Source organism: Piliocolobus tephrosceles, chromosome 7 (assembly GCF_002776525.5).
Source record: "Piliocolobus tephrosceles isolate RC106 chromosome 7, ASM277652v3, whole genome shotgun sequence".
Classification (NCBI taxonomy): domain Eukaryota; kingdom Metazoa; phylum Chordata; class Mammalia; order Primates; family Cercopithecidae; genus Piliocolobus; species Piliocolobus tephrosceles.
Window position 1 is genome coordinate 4,140,381 of NC_045440.1, and position 16,747 is coordinate 4,157,127.

Below are 16,747 nucleotides of genomic sequence, written 5' to 3' on the forward strand. Positions count from 1 at the left end.
ATCGAGCCACTGCACTCCAACCTGGGCGACAGAGCAAGACTCCACCCCCAAAAAAAAAAGAGTAAAATTCCAAATAAAAAAAAAAAAAAATTCATCTTGTTCAGGAACTTATTATATAATAATTAACTCATTTTCAAACCATTGTTTTCCTTAATATAGCAGGTAAAAACCATGCATTTGCTAGTTTTTTGGCAACGATGGTTACAGTGAAGGTATTGTACTTTGCAGCTTATAAGAAAGTATGTGAACAGCAAGACTTTTGCAGTTGTAGGTTCCAAAGTTTGGGAAATATGCATCCTCCTTCAGTCACCTATGGTGCATAGGCTGACCTGCATGCCTTGGGTTGGTCCCGTTTTCCCCAGGATGGATCATGAAGCCGCCCAGCTGGAGAAGCAGCATGTGCACAACGTGTACGAGAGCACAGCCCCTTACTTCAGCGACCTGCAGAGCAAAGCCTGGCCTCGTGTCCGCCAGTTCCTCCAAGAACAGAAGCCAGGCAGCATCATCGCAGATATAGGTAACCCACCTTTGGGCCATGCAGCATGAAATATCTTCCATTGAGCCTTTGCTTTTCAGATTCATTTTTTATTTTTGTTCTAATAAGAATCCTGAAATTGTACCCTTGGCATGCCAGTACCTAGAATATTCATTTTACAGCAGAAACTCAGACAGTCAAGTCAGCAGCAAGTAAAAAACTTTCTCAAACTTTTTTTTTTTTTTTTTGAGATGGAGTTTCACCCTTGTCAGCCAGATTGGAGTGCAGTGGTGCAATCTCAGCTTGCTGCAAACTCCACCTCCTGGGTTCAACTGATTCTCCTGCCTCAGCCTCCCAAATAGCTGTGATTACAGGTGCCCACCACCATGCCCAGCTGTTTTTTGTATTTTTAGTAGAAGCGGGGTTTTGCCATGTTGGCCAGGCTGGTCTCGAACTCCTGGCCTCAGGTGATCTATCTGTCTTGGCCTCCCAAAGTGCTGGGATTACAGGCATGAGCCACCATGTCTGGCCTCAAACTTTACATTTAGACAGTGACTTTTCAGGGCCTTTGTGTACATCCTCCACCAAAACGGACCTAACATTGATTGAATACATTAGGATGAAAATGAGGGCTTGTGAAACTGACCATTGTAAATTTAAAGACATTCACATTTGCCAAATGTGTTCTCCGCTGGTGGCTCACTTTGAGTGGTTCACATGCCTTCTGTAGAATTGTGGGATTATGCAAGAGGTCCAGTAATGTCTTATGAATCTCATGGGTCCTTTCCCTTAATTATTCAGTAGGTGTTTCATTATAGGAGCATATCTTTAATTAGACAGTATTTTCATAATAGCTTATTTGTCTGGAGGACATTGGTTCAGCATCCTCCTAAATCAAGAACTAGTAAACCACAGCTTAGTAGATCTAGGACTAAGACTTAAGTTGTGGTTGGAATCTCACGCAAGGCCTGCCTACCTAAAGCTGCATTCTAGCAATTGCATGCTGACTGCACCCATGAGTCGTAAGTCTGTAGTTGCAAAGTCTATCTAGTTTGATATTCACTCTAAATACTGGTAAGAGAAACAGACATACCAGAACTTGTGACTTGCTGAAGATGGTATGAGTAATGTGGAATCTGGGGAAGGGGTGCATGTCACATGGAAATTGGGAGTCTTTGAAAAATATCTCTACCATGTAATTTAAAAAATAATAAATCTAGTTTCAGAACGTGCAGTGAGTTTGGATCTATTGCCACCTATTAATGTTAGTAAGCCACGTACCAGGATCTTAAAATCAGTGGGGAAAAGGAATTATTAGGTAAATGGCTTTGGGATAACGACATATACAATCAGAGAGTTACTTTCTCACACCTTACATCAAAATAAATTCCAAATGAAGCAAAGATTTAAGTATAAGGAAATGAGCTCATTAAAGGACTAGATGACAACTAAATTGTTATTTAAAATATTCTCAGAGGCAAAATGTCTATGTATGATACACATACAAAAAGAAATCATAAAAGAATATACAGTTCATTGCCATTATTCACAGTACTTACATTTCATATATGTATCATAAACATTGAATTGGCAAATACTGAATCATTACTCATAGGGGAAATATTGGATTAGGCTCCTGTAAGCTTCTGGTCACAACATTTTTGTCAGTTTATCAATGTATGAGCTTGTGGCATTTGTGCTTCTGTTTAAAGATATCTTGATTACTATGTATTATTATTTCATAAACATTGGGCTCATGGCCAACACACTATAACTCTTTACTGAACAAAGCTTATCTAACACATATATTTTGTCCATCAGAGACATCCCAGCCTTCTTATGTTCAGGAACACTAGACGGTATTTCAGCCCCAGGCTTAGGCTCTTTGAAACAGCAAAATCACCAGTAAAAACTGTACAAATGGAGAAATCGTGGCCCTAAATAGATTATGAAAAGGACACACGATTACAGTATGGGAGCTGAAAAAAGGAGGCTGGGTATGTGGGTCTCAGGTGACTCAAATATTTTGCTGCACTATGGGTATATAAGTCTGATAATGACCATGCAATGCTGTAGTATTGACATTGGGGTAACAAATAAATTTCAGCAGGTAGATTAACTGCAAATATGGAAGCTGTAATTGATGAGGTTTAATTGTATTGACTGATAACTTTGACCCTATAAAAATGGAAAAGTTCCACAAGACAAAAATCTAGACAGACATACAATTCAAGTCAAAAGACCAAAATCAAACTAAGTAAGAACATCTGCAACATATGTCATAGAAATCTAGATAATTTTTTTTTTCTTTTTTGAGACAGAGTCTGGTTCTGTCGCCCGGGCTGGAGTGCAGTGGCCGGATCTCAGCTCACTGCAAGCTCCGCCTCCCGGGTTCACAGCGTTTCCTGCCTCAGGCTCCGGAGTAGCTGGGACTACAGGCGCCCGACATCGCGCCCGACTAGTTTTTTGTATTTTTGGTAGAGACGGGATTTAACCGTGTTAGCCTGGATGGTCTCAATCTCCTGACCTCGTGATCCGCCCGCCTCCACCTCCCAAAGTGCTGGGATTACAGGCGTGAGCCACTGCACCCGGCTGACAATTTTTTTAATCTACTAAGCATTCTTCAATGTCACTGTAAAAAAAAGATCAGCATCCTGTCATTTGCCACAACACGGGGGAACCTGGAAGATATTATGCTATGTGAAATAAGCCAGGCACAGAAAGACAAATACCCAGTGATCTCACTTATATGTGGGATCTAAAACAGTGGGACTCATAGAAGGAGAGATTAAAATGGTGGTTACCTGGGGCTGGGGTGTCAAAGCAGGTGTAGTAGGTGTAGGAAATGGCAAGATGTTGATTAAAATGTTCAGAGTATCAAACAGAAGGAATAAGTTCAAAAGAAAAAAAAGGAAAAATACCAACAAGTCACAAGAAAAATAGTTAAAGGATGTGAACAAGTGGTTCAAAATGTGTGAAAGTATTTTAGTAGGTAACCCACCAATATGGTTCAGCAACAAAGCACAAAAGAATGCGTAGTGTAAAATCTTCTCCCATCCCAGTCATTGGCACCAAGCAACCCACACCAGAGGCCTCTGATGCTATTAGCTTCTTGTATGATCTTTTTGAGATGTTTTATGTAAATATAAGTGTATTTGTGCCTGTGAGTGTGTGATGGGTAGTCTCCCTTTTTTTGGTTACACTAATGGTAGTATACTATTAATTATACTCCTGGCTTTTGTTATACTTTTAATATATTGAGGAAATCATTCCATATTTTTTTATAGAGCTACCCAGTATTAAAAGCTGCCTAGCATTCTGTGCTAATAGTGCCATATTAACATTTAATATATGTTGTTTGCTGTATTTTGCCACTACAAATTACACTACAAATAGGCTGGGCGCGGTATCTCACACCTGTAATCCTAGCACTTTGGGAGGCGAGGCGAGCAGATCACTCAGCTCAGGACTTCGAGACCAACCTGGACAACGTAGTGAAACTCCATCTCTACAAAAAATACAACAACAGTAAAAAAAAAAATTGGCTGGGCATGGTGGTACATGCCTGTAGTCTCGGCTACTTGGGAGGCTGAGGTAGGAGGACCGCTTGAGTCTGGGAGGCAGAGGTTGCCATGTCCTGATGTATTTCAGAAGCAGCAAGCTAATCATCTTTGAATCGTGATAGATATTTTTTCAGGTAGAAAAATTGTATAGGTAATGTCAATAGGTACAAATACAGGCTCTAATGGTTTCTTTTAATATTTCTGGAAAGGAATTAGATTATATATCTGTGATAGAATATAATATAAAGTATTAGATTATAGAAGGCTTTGTTTCAAGGTGGTTATTCATTCATGTTACTACCTTCGTCAACCATAACATCAGTAAGACCTCAATGATCTAAACCTTTGGGCTTTGTAAACCCTGAATTATGCCACTGGAAAGTGAATATCAAAAATTGTCTATTTAAGAAAAAAAAAGTAGTTTTTATAATCTGAGTTGTATACTGGGCCCATAGAGATCATTTTAAATGTAGCAATGAATAGAGATTGGATAAAAACAATGTTAAAAATGCTTTTCTAATTCAAGTTCAAATTTTTAAAAGTTGAAAGGCATGTTTTAGTGTATAAATAATTGAAAAGTTGTTGACAGTTGTTTGTTTTGCAGTCAGCAAGTGGTAACAATCTTTGGAGAGACAACAGGAGAATAAAGTCTGTAACATACGTGTATATACAATGAAATATGGATGTGAGCTTAGAGGCTGCACACGGTCTCTGGGATACTAGAACTACCTTTCTTGCCATGGACCAGCTAACGTGCCTTGGTTGCACTAGTGTACTGAGCCCTGTGGACATTACCTCATTAAATATTCAATAAATGTTATTTTTTTCTATGGCCTTTCTCTCTTCTATATGAGAATATGTAAGTATTCACTGAAGACTTTTCTTTTACTTTTGTGAATACCTTCACACCATGTTGTGTTCTGTCTTGGTTAGTTAAAAAAAAAAAAAAAAGTTGGCCGGGCACGGTGGCTCATGAGTATAATCCCAGCACTTTGGGAGGCCGAGGCAGGCGGATCTCCTGATGTCAGGAGTTCAAGACCAACCTAACCAACATGGAGAAACTCGTCTCTACGAAAAATACAAAATTAGCAAGGCATAGTGGCACACGCCAATGATCCCACCTACTCGGGAGGCTGAGTTAAGAGAATTGCTTGAACCCGGGAGGCAAAGGTTGCAGTGAGCCGAGATCGTGCCACTATACTCCAGCCTGGGTGACTGAGCGAGACTTTGTCTCAAAAAAAAAAAAAAAAAAAAGTTATTTCTTGTTATGAGACAAATGAACTATTTCACACTCTCCATTGAGGACAGCATGTAACGCAGGTTTTTCTCTTCTAGGTTGTGGGACTGGGAAGTATCTTAAAGTGAACAGCCAGGTACATACCGTGGGCTGTGACTACTGTGGGCCACTGGTAGAGATTGCCCGGAAGAGAGGATGTGAAGCCATGGTATGTGACAACCTTGATCTCCCCTTTAGGGATGAGGGCTTCGATGCCGTCATCTCCATAGGAGGTAAGGCAGCCGGATCACACATTCACCCTTTGCCATGAGAATAATTGACAGGGTTTAGTCCGTTCTCATGACTCACCATCTGTTCTGTGTAGAAATGTCAATGTAATTTATTTTCTCTAATTTAAAATAATTGTTTCAACTACTTGAGTGATATGACTCAACTCCAAAATGTATTTATGGCATAGATGATTGTTTTAACTATTTAAACCTTCAAATTGTCATTGCAGTTTTTTTTATGATTCATTCCAATTTCTTTTATTTATGAGTAAGAAAGGATAAAAGGAATCTTACTCATTGAAAACAGCACGTCGTTATATTTAAATGAAGCCAGATTCATGCAAAGCAAAGTAGATTTTTAGAAGTTATATTATCATGTTTTAGGCCAAAATAGTGGCCTTTGTTAGCAGAGAATTCTAGGGCTCACACACCAAAAGTCACCTGGACCGATCTGCCACTCACGGGCACTCAGGTTCAGGGAGAAGGTGGGTCCCATGTGGTCTTGGATGGCATTGTTTTTATAATGCCACTCTGCTCACATACTGCCAGAGATTGTTCATGAGTCTAGGGAATGTGTTTCTCATATCTTCCCAAAAAGTATGACCAGAAAAAACACATGCCAAAAAATGGGGAAAAAAATCCATGCCTGAAATACATGCAGGTAAGGAATACATGACACCTGCCATATTTAAATATGCAGGGAAACTTGATATTTAAAGGAATCCTATGACAAGGTTTTTTTGTTTGTTTTGCAATGGAAAAATCTTTTGCAAAGCAAATTACTTGTCCCAATACACTCTTAAAAATCAACCTGTTTGCCTGAGTGCGGTGGCTCACGCCTGTAATCCCAGCCCTTTGGGAGGCCAAGGTGGGTGGATCATGAGGTCAGGAGATTGAGACCAGCCTGGCCAACATGGTGAAACCCCATCTCTACTAAAAATACAGAAATTAGCTGGGCATGGTGCAAGCGCATGTAGTCCCAGCTACTCAGGAGGCTGAGGCAGGAGAATCGCTTGAACTGGGAAGGCGGAGGTTGCAGTGAGCTGAGATCATGCCACTGTACTCCAGCCTGGGTGACAGAATGAAACTCCATCTCAAAAAAAAAAAAAAAATCAACCTATTTGAATAACAAGTTTTATCCAAGAAAGATGATCTTTTATAAAATGGGGTTTTTCATGACAAAAATGCAGAATAAGATGATTTGCTCTTTTCCTAAAATGCATGAAAGATTGATTTATCCAACATTAGGTGGGGACTGTTTCTTCGTATGGTGAGGGGAGGCTGCCTAGAAGCCATAACCTTGGAACTAGTAAGGACTGGCAAGAGATGGTTGCCATGGAAACTTGCTCTCTGACAGTCTCGTTTGCGGCTGAAACTGTTAGATCCATTTTGGTTGTAAGCATAAAGAAGATTGTCTTAGCCTTTGCAGCCTGCTATAACAAAATACCATAGACTTGGTGTAAACAACAGACATTTATTTCTCACAGTTCTGGAGGCTGCACATCTGAGATCAGGGTGCCAGCAGGGTAAGGTTCTGGTAGGGACCCTCCTAGCAGCTTGCAGATGGCTTAATTATTGCTGTATCATCACGTGGAATGTAGCGGGAGACTGGAAGGAGAAGAAGAGAAAGAGAGAGAGAGAGAGAGAGCAAGCTCTCTGGTCTCTTCTTATAAGACCATTAATCCCATCATGGGGGCCCACCTCATGACTTTGTCTAAACTTCCTAAAGTTCTGATCTCCTAATACGTTCACTCTCGGGGTTAGGACTTCGACATATGAGTCCTGGGGGCCACAAACCTTCAGTCTATAACCAGGAGAAAACCTTGTTGAATTAAGAACACTATACGATGCTTTGAATCTTTAGTGGAAAAAGGTTTTGGTTTGATCATTCCACTTAACTAGAAATTGGAGAAAGGTCAAAGAAATGGGCCGGGCGCGGTGACTCACGCCTGTAATCCCAGCACTTTGGGAGGCCGAGGCGAGTGGATCACGAGGTCAGGAGTTCAAGACCAGCCTGCTCAAGATGGTGAAACCCCGTCTTTACTAAAAATACAAAAATTAGCCGGGCGTGGTGGCAGGAGCTTGTAATCCAACTACTTGTGAGGCTGAGGCAGGGAATTGCTTGAACCCAGAACGCAGAGGTTGCAGTGAGCCGAGATCTCACCACCGTACTCCAGCCTAAGCAACAGAGTGAGACTCCATCTCCAAAAAATAAATAAAATAAAATAAAATAAAATGTCAGATAAATGTGTGGACTCTGCTTTTCTTTTGTCTACACTCATTTTACTTTTTTTCCTTTTAACTATTTAAACCTTCAAATTGTTATTGGATTGTTTAATGATTCAAGAGTTTTTTATTTTTTTGAAACAGGGTCTTACTCTATCACCCAGGCTGGAGTGCTGTGGCAGCCTTGACCTCCTGGGCTCAGGTTATCCTCCTGCCTCAGCCTCCCAAGTAGCTGGTACTACAGGCACACACCACCATGCCTGGCTAATTGTTTTGAATTTTTTTGTAGAGATGGGGTTGCCATATTGTCCAGGCTGGTCTTGAACTCCCGGGCTCAACCAATCCACCTGCCTTGGCCTCCCAAAGTATTGTGATTACAGGTATGAGCACCATGCCCAGGCTAAATTCGTTTTAGTCTGCAAAGCCACCTACATCCAGACCACGCCACTGAGCCACTGGTGAAGGAAGGGGATATAGACCAGCTTTCTTATGCTTAGGAAATGCTCCATGCCTATCTGGCTACGTCCTTCTCTATTTTCAGTTTACATCTCATGCCTTGCCCTCAGAGAAAATGGAGTACACCTAGTTACCATCTTCGAATTAAAAATGCTTCCTTGAGTAGAAAAACAGCACACGTTTGTATGATCTGTAACTATGAATTAATGTGATGTGGTTATTTTCGGTTAAATTTCAAATTTAGAACTATATTACAGCAGCCAGGCATGGTGACAGGCACCTGTAGTCCCAGCTACTTTGAGAGGCTGGGGTGAGAGGATCGTTTGAGCCCAGGAGTTTATGTCCAGCCTGGGCAACATAGTGAGACCCTGTCCCTAAAAAACATACACACACACACACACACACACCATATATAAATATAAAAGGTAAAATATATATGTGTGAGTGTGCATATATGACTGTATGAGACATAAGAGAGTCTACTGAAATTTCTCCTATTACATATATAGGGACCTATATTATAAGAAATATATATAAATAAATATGTAAATATGAATAATATATAAAAGAAAGTATAGTATGAGAAATTTCAATAGACTGTCTCTGTTATGTCCCTATATATTTACTTCTTTATTTAAAATTCTATAAATTGGCACTTCCTGCTTAACAGGAAGAGATATATATGTGTATATATGTTTGCTTTTCCATATCTTTTAATAATAATAATGTGAGCTAAGCATCATACCTAGTTATGCCTTCATTTACTGCTGGATTAGAAAAAGAAGCATCGTTTTACTTACTTTTGGAATAGTCTGATAAACATCCTAGGGAAATGTGCTGGCATAGTAACATAGCAGCAATCAAGGATGCCCTTCAGGCTAGTGCTTCTCAACTGGGGGTTATGTTGCTCCTTCCCACTTTCCCCAGGAGACATGGGCAATGTCTGGAGACATTTTTAATTGTCACAACTGGATGTGTGTATGTGTGATATCATCTAGTTAGTGGGCTCCCACAATAAAGAATTATCCACTTTGGGAGGCTGAGGTGGGCGGATCACGAGGTCGGGAGTTCAAGACCAGCCTGGCCAATATGGTGAAACCCCATCTCTACTAAAAGTACAAAATTAGCCAGGCATGGTGGCGCAGAGAGGTTGAGGCAGGAGAATTGCTTGAACCCGGGAGGCGGAGGTTGCAGTGAGCCAAGTCATACCACTGCACTTCAGCCTGGGTGGCAGAGCAAGACTCTGTCTCAAAAAACAAAAATAAAAACAAAAAAATGAATTATCTAGCCCAAAATGTCAATAGTACTGATGTTTAAAAAAAGCTTGCTTTACGCTAAACCCGCAGATTCTGAATGCTGAAGGTTAGAGAAGCAAGGCATGTACACTTGAAAAGTTAAATGTAAACAAATGATAAAATATCAAGATGTAACAAGACGTTAAAGGAGATCGTGTGTAACTTCTCATCTGAATCTGGAATCCAGTAATTGAATTCAACCTACCTACTGTCTGGGCTCTCAGCAGGAAAATACTGCTTTAGAATACATATATTGAGTACTACTTTTGCCTTTAAGTTGTGATTATGATTTTTTTAAACAAAAGGGACTTTAAAAAATTCAACCTAGTTTCCAGACATTGATATTTCAGGTAAATATATTCTCACTTCCCATTTTAGATACATTTACAATGTTTCTTAATAGAACATGCATGTGTATGCATGTCTAATGCATTTAACATGTAAAGAAGTAATCATTTGTAGGTTTTTTTTTTTTTTTTTTTTTTTTGAGACAGGGTCGTATTCTGTCACCCAGGTTGGAGTACAGTGGCGTGATCTTGGCTCACTTCAACCTCTGCCTCCTGGGCTCTAGTGATCCTCTCACATCAGCTTCCTGAGTAGCTTGGACCACAGACACACACCACCACACCGAGCTAATCTTTTTTTATTTTTTATTTTTTTTGGTAGAGATGGGGTTTCACTATGTTGCCCAGGATGGTCTTGAACTCCTGAGCTCAAGTGATCCACCCACCTCAGCCCCTCAAAGTGCTGGAATTACAGGTGTGAGCCACCATCCCAGTCGGCTATTTTTTTCTTAAGAACATTTGGATTCAAGGCTGTTACTTATTACACTTTAAATATAAAACATAATATAAAACACTGATATTCCTGGGTGAAATTACAGTATTACATCTGATTGGAAAGGAATTGTCACTTAGGCATTAATAAACGAATAAATAAGGACTTTCTGTTTAAAAAAACAACTTGGCCAGGCATGGTGGCTCATGCCTGTAATCCCAGCACTTTGGGAGGCTGAGGTGGGAGGATGGCTTGAGCTCAGGAGTTTGATACCAGCCTGGGCAACACGGTGAAACCCCATCTCTACAAAAATTACAAAAATTAGCTGGGCGTGGTGGTATACACCTGTGGTCCCAGCTACTCAGGAACTCAGCAGGCAGAGGCTGCAGCCAGCTGAGATGGAGCCACTACATCCTGGGTGACAGAGCAAGACCCTGTCTCCAAACAAAAATGAAAACAAAGAAAAAAACCTACTTTGAAGCCCAATAAAATTCTGAATGTTGATGTACGAGTCTACTGAAGAGACCATTTTATTAAAATAGTTCCATTTTAATGGTTTTTTTTTTTTTTTTTGGTCTTATACCACCCCCCAAAAAATACAGTCAATTATCATTATCTACAGTAGTAATGTTCTATCAAGTCTCTGTGAACACTGAATTAATAAATTCAGTGGAATATAGAATCCCAAGAGGCGTACAGGATTGGGTTTCTGTGAGCCTCTGGTCACAACATTTTTGTCAGCTGAACAATATATTGCCTTGTTTTATGTGTGTTTCTGTTTAAAGACAGTTTATTGGATCTTAGGCTCATGCCAACAGCACTGCAACTCAGGCCTGAATGAAGTTATCTAACTCATATATTTTCTCCGTAGGGCACATCACAGTCTTCCAGGGCTTGAGAGCACTAGGTAATACCTCATCACTATGTTTGGAGGCGATTTCAAATAGCAAAATCACCAACAAGAAGCACAAACATGCAGAAAATGTGACACAAAATAGATCACAAAAATAACCCTTGTTTACAGTATTAGAGTTGAAATCAGAAGGAAGAACATTGCTTTGTTTCATCTCAGCTGGGAATACGTGCATTGAGAGGCTCGAGTTGCCCCTCTGCATTCGTCAGTGAATGACCATGAAAGTCTGGGAGTATTGATTTGGGGGATTACAATTTGGGGAGTATTGATTTGGGGGCGATTGATTATCAAGTGGGCAAATTTGCAAACACAGAATCCATGAATAATGAAGATGGATTGTATTTAGAAAATATACCCATAGAAGAAGCTGTAAAGTGAATTAGGCGCAAGTTATGGGAGATGCATACATACATATGGGAGATACTTGAGACAGTGTCTCACTCTGTTGGCCAGACTGGACTGCAGTGGCTTGATCATGGCCCACTGCAACCTTGACCTCCCCGGCTCAAATGATCCTCCCACTTCAGCCTCCTGAGTAGCTGGAACTACAGGCACACACCACTGCACCCAGTTAATTTTTTTGTATTTTTTGTAGAGATGGGGTTTTGCCATGTTGCCCAGGCTGGTCTCAAACTCCTGGCCTCAAGTGATCCACCTACCTCAGTCTCCCAAAGTGCTGGGATTACTGGCATGAGCCACTGCACGCCGCACGGGAGATATTAATGGCCCTTAGTAACCACGGGTAAATGTGAGCATTAGCAGTGGGTTGAGTCTTTCTCAGTCCTGACTCCTATACCTCCTTAGCTTAGTAATCAGGACTCTACTTCTAGAAAAGTGTGCTTTCAAATGAGCCATATTAAAGGACTCTTCTTTTGGGGGGTGGATGGCAGCAGTCTGAGGCCAGGTGGATAGAGTGATTGGTCAAAGATCACAAAACTAGTTACCAAAAAAAAAAAAAAATCTAGCAGAATAAAATACACTGGTGTCTTGTTCTTCAAACCCATTTTACCCTCACACCTCTGGCTTTCTTACATTGCTGCGTGGTAGAGATACCAAAGTTTGTGTGCTGTCGATAGGAATGAAAACTTGATTGCTAACAATACAAAATGTATCTGTTGAGTGATATTTCTTTACTAGTTTGATCTGTACACAAGCCCCATTTTTGATATTTAATATATCTCTGTGGCAGGTAAACTACAAAGATTAGTTTGCCTAAAATCACCACTAACAGTTGGATTATTTTGACCCTTAGAGCAGCCCTTTCAACCTCTATCTCTGCCCTCACAACTCATATCAAAACAAGAAACTTTGCCTGAGATTAATTTCCTCCCTGATATATTGGTAGGTCTGTGTAGGAAAAAATAATTTGAAGTTTTCTCTTGACACAGTACTGTGATTACACTCCCTCAAGAACAAACAGACTAGCACTTTCTGTCTATTGGTGGATAAAATTATGCCTAATAACACACTTACGACTTGATAAAGTCTGTCTTACTTGAAACTCATTTTGACTTTGCAGAAATTGGAAGTAAAATGATGACCTATATACATTGATTTTTTTAATAGACACAACTATTTTATATCTTATTATAAGCAATCAATAGGACTTGTGGTGAGCTGGCTGATCTTTGCATTATCCAGACAGAGAAACAATCTTTAATATATTTCTTTACTTCTCAGCTATTACTTTAGAAGTACAAAGCATTCATTAAAACATTGAATTACATCATGGAATTCAACCAGGGAACACTTAATATCCCTTTCAAATTTTAGTAATTCACATTGGCCATCCTTCTGGTTAAGAAAATCCATAGTATTTTGGAACTGGAAGAGACTTTACAGATTTGTGGACTCTAGACTTCTTATTCTCGAGGAAGCATGTTAAAATCTGTAGAACTTAAATATCTTGCCCAAGATCAGCCATCTAATATTAAAGTACAGCAGCCAAAGCTAAAATGTATATCTCTCCTAAAATCAGGCCTGTGCTATTTCTGTCATCATCGTTGCCATGGAGGAAATAAGAAGGTTTTACTAGATGTCAAAATTTCATCATTGTTACGTGGTAAACACCAGTATATACATGTGTGGGTTTATGTGTGTGCATACACAGTAAGATCTAGTTTTGTCTTTTTCAGTCATACATCATTTTTCTACAAAACAAAGAAGAATCAGAGCAATAAAAGAAATGGCCAGGGTCTTAGTTCCTGGAGGCCAGCTGATGATTTACGTTTGGGCAATGGAACAAAAGAACCGTCGCTTTGAGAAGCAAGACGTGCTTGTTCCATGGAACAGGGCCCTGTGTTCCCAGCTCTTCTCAGAGTCCAGCCAGTCTGGGAGGAAGAGGCAATGTGGACACTCAGAAAGAAGCCATCCCTACCAACCTCCTTGCTCTGAGTGTAGCTGTTCTGTTTGTTTTAAAGAGCAGTGTGGTTCAAAACGGTCCCACAGTGTGGACTATGAACCTGCTATGGCAAGAACTTGTTTTGCAAATATTTCTAAGGAAGGAGAGGAAGAATATGGATTCTACAACACATTAGGAAAATCATTTCGTTCCTGGTTTTTCTCCAGATCTTTGGATGAGTCGACTCTGAGGAAGCAAATTGAAAGAGTAAGACCCTTGAAAAACACAGAAGTTTGGGCCAATAGCACTGTAACAATCCAGCCTTCCAGACACTCTAGTTTAGACTTTGATCACCAAGAGCCATTTTCAACAAAAGAGCAAAACTTAGATGAGGAAGTGTTTGTGGAATCTTCTTCTCGAAAACACTTAGAGTGGCTGAGAGCACCAGGCACTCTGAAGCATTTAAATGGAGACCATCAAGGAGAAATGAGGAGAAATGGAGGGGGGAGTTTTCTGGATAGCACTAATACCAGTGTGAATTGTGTGGATGCAGGTAACTTAGAAGATGATAATCCTTCTGCTAGTAAAATATTGAGAAGGATTTCTGCAGTCGGTTCCACAGATTCCAACGCAGATGATACAATGTCGGTCGAAGATCCACAGCCTGATCTTTTGGACTCCAGAGCTTTTATGCGCTACTACCACGTGTTTCGAGAAGGGGAGCTCTGCAGTCTGCTCAAGGAGAACGTATCAGAGCTTCGTATCCTGAGTTCTGGAAATGATCATGGTAACTGGTGTATCATTGCAGAGAAAAAGGGAAGTTGTGATTGATTGGATCCTTTTAGACAACTCCTCCAAAAGACGAACCACATTTTTTTTCACTAGGTTTGATATGGTTACCTGAATTTGCATTCAGTGTTATTTGTTAATACATTTATGATTTGGTCTGCAGAGACTGTGAATTATATGGTTGTTTTTGTTTTTATCTTTGAATAAGCACAGATCCTGGCACTGAAAGCACTTGACAAAGGGTATTTGTGCTTGAATGTTAATATAAAAGATCTGAAGAAGCAACAGAAAATGCCCTTCAGTACAGCTCAGATTTTTTTTAACCCCTGAGAGATAAAATACATTTATAGTGTTTTTCAGTGCTACACATGGATTTAAAAAGATGATGCTGTTAAATAATCTTTTAAAACAGTATTTTTATAAAGTGAGGGGATAATTTCTGGTTCTCAGGTTATAATTGAGAGCAGTGTGCAAGATAATAGGTAAACTTGATCCATTGCACAAATATACATTGAACCATGTGATGACTTATCTTGCTGCCAAGGTCTTGCTTCTACTTAAAGTTTTCAGAAAACTGAGTGACAGTGGAGAGAACAAGAAGTGTTACAAGGACTTTTCTAAATTGTAAGCTAACTTGCTTCAAAATAAGTTGACATGTGATAGTAAGGTTTTCAATGTAATCCAGGAGGTTTTTAAAGGCACTGTTAGGCTGAGCATGGTGGCTCACGCCTGTAATCCCAGCACTTTGGGAGGCCAAGGTGGAAGGATCACTTGAACCCAAGAGTTCAAGAGTAGCCTGGGCAACATAGCAAGACCCCATCTCTATAAAAAATTAGCCAGGTGTGGTGGTGCAAGCCTGTCATCCACGCTACTCAAGAGACTGAGGCAGGAGGATCACGTGAGTCCAAGAGTTCAAGGCTGCAGTGAGCTATGATTGCATCACTGCACTGCAGCCTGGGCAGTATAACAAGACTCTGTCTCAAAATACTAATAATAATAAAGGCATTGTTAGCTTGTAAGTAGTGGAGGATGTAGGTACTAGGAGTTATATGCAAGTACCCAAGTGGTATTCTTCCAATCTTATTAGAAGCATGAATATTCAAGATTGATATTCTATTGCTTATTAACAAGATTGTTATCAATCATACTTATTAGAAGCATGAATATCCAAGACCAGGATTGACTAATGATGAGTCTGCATCAAGAACTAGGCATTTCTTTTGAGTTGACAGACTCTTTAGGAAAGGAGAATGTAGGTGAAGCACTGATTTTGGCTCTGAGAACAAACAGATTAAGGTACAGCATAGTTAGCCTTGGTAGAGGTATGACTGGGATTTGCTGTATCCTTTAAAAGAGTATCTGGGCATTTATTTCATTGAAGGCAACTACATTTTATTAGTCATGTTAGGAATTTAGGTAGAATCAACTTCTACTTATTAAAGGTTGAATTTCTGTCACTTTGTAGAGAAATGAATAGACTGAACACTGTGTGGTCAGTGTTTAGATTTGCCCGTGGGTCTGTTTAAATTTATGTCATGGATCCTGAGACACAAATATAATTAATACAAGTCTAGAGACAGGAGAAGCAGAAATAAGCTGACCCAGGAGTACAGTCTCAAGTAGTTCATTAATGAGAAAATGGACATCTGACAGGAGTCTTTTTACTTTATCCTGGCTGAAAATCCAAATCTTGTTTTATTTTTTCCACTAAAAGTAACTAAAATAATAACGAATTGCATTTGTTCTTGGGTTCTTTTTTCCTTTAATGATTGTGCTATAACTTCAAATAATGATGTTACTTTTGAACATTTTTAAAGCATATCTGAAAACGATTGATGTTTATAACTGTCTTTTGGCTTCAAAATAAGATTGTGTTATCACCATTTTGGTAGATGAGGTTGTCTGATGAAAATGATGTATATGACTTTTACCGTTCAGTGTACATCCTGCAGTAGTGGACGATGGAAAACATGTATAAGTGGAGTACAAATTAAAAATTAATTTGGTTTCTTCTATTCCTTAATTTAGGATGTTAAACCATGACTGTAAGGGATTTTCTTGGTAAAAAGAGAAGATTCTCAGAGTCAAAAATGTTCTTACAACTCGGGCTTGATGGCCTTTGAATTAGGAATGGATTGTTCCTCTCTCTGAAGCCTGTTGTCACATTGGGTTTTAATCCTGGCCTTGCTGCCAGAAATCTGTGCTTGAAGTCATCTCTTTCTGGTGGTAACCTACCACTTAAAAGTCATGACGTGGTGGAACTGTTTACTAGACTCTTTAGCCTTTGAGCTAAACTGAGCAACCTCTTAGATGTACACACATCACTTTGTATGAAAGGGTTCTCTAGAATGATTCTTTGGAGAGAGATATTTTCATGTAATTTTGACAGGGGTGTAAATAAAGCAT

At 39.7% G+C, this 16,747-nt stretch overlaps 1 protein-coding gene across 1 annotated transcript; it reads left to right on the plus strand.

Annotated features, from left to right (window-relative positions):
* The first annotated feature begins 363 nt into the window (after positions 1-363).
* Positions 364-16,066, plus strand: TRMT9B (tRNA methyltransferase 9B (putative)). Its single transcript, XM_026457096.1, has 3 exons — positions 364-517; positions 5,374-5,547; positions 13,347-16,066. Exons 1-3 carry the CDS (start codon positions 364-366, stop codon positions 14,381-14,383), a joined length of 1,365 nt encoding a protein of 454 aa, XP_026312881.1. The 3' UTR covers positions 14,384-16,066.
* Positions 16,067-16,747: the final 681 nt, after the last annotated feature.

Coding starts and splice junctions, on each gene's coding strand:
- TRMT9B (XM_026457096.1), top strand. CDS start 364: ATGGATCATGAAGCCGCCCAGCTGGAGAAGCAGCATGTGCACAACGTG. Junction 518..5,373: donor CAGCATCATCGCAGATATAG/GTAACCCACCTT, acceptor TTTCTCTTCTAG/GTTGTGGGACTGGGAAGTAT. Junction 5,548..13,346: donor TGCCGTCATCTCCATAGGAG/GTAAGGCAGCCG, acceptor TGTCTTTTTCAG/TCATACATCATTTTTCTACA.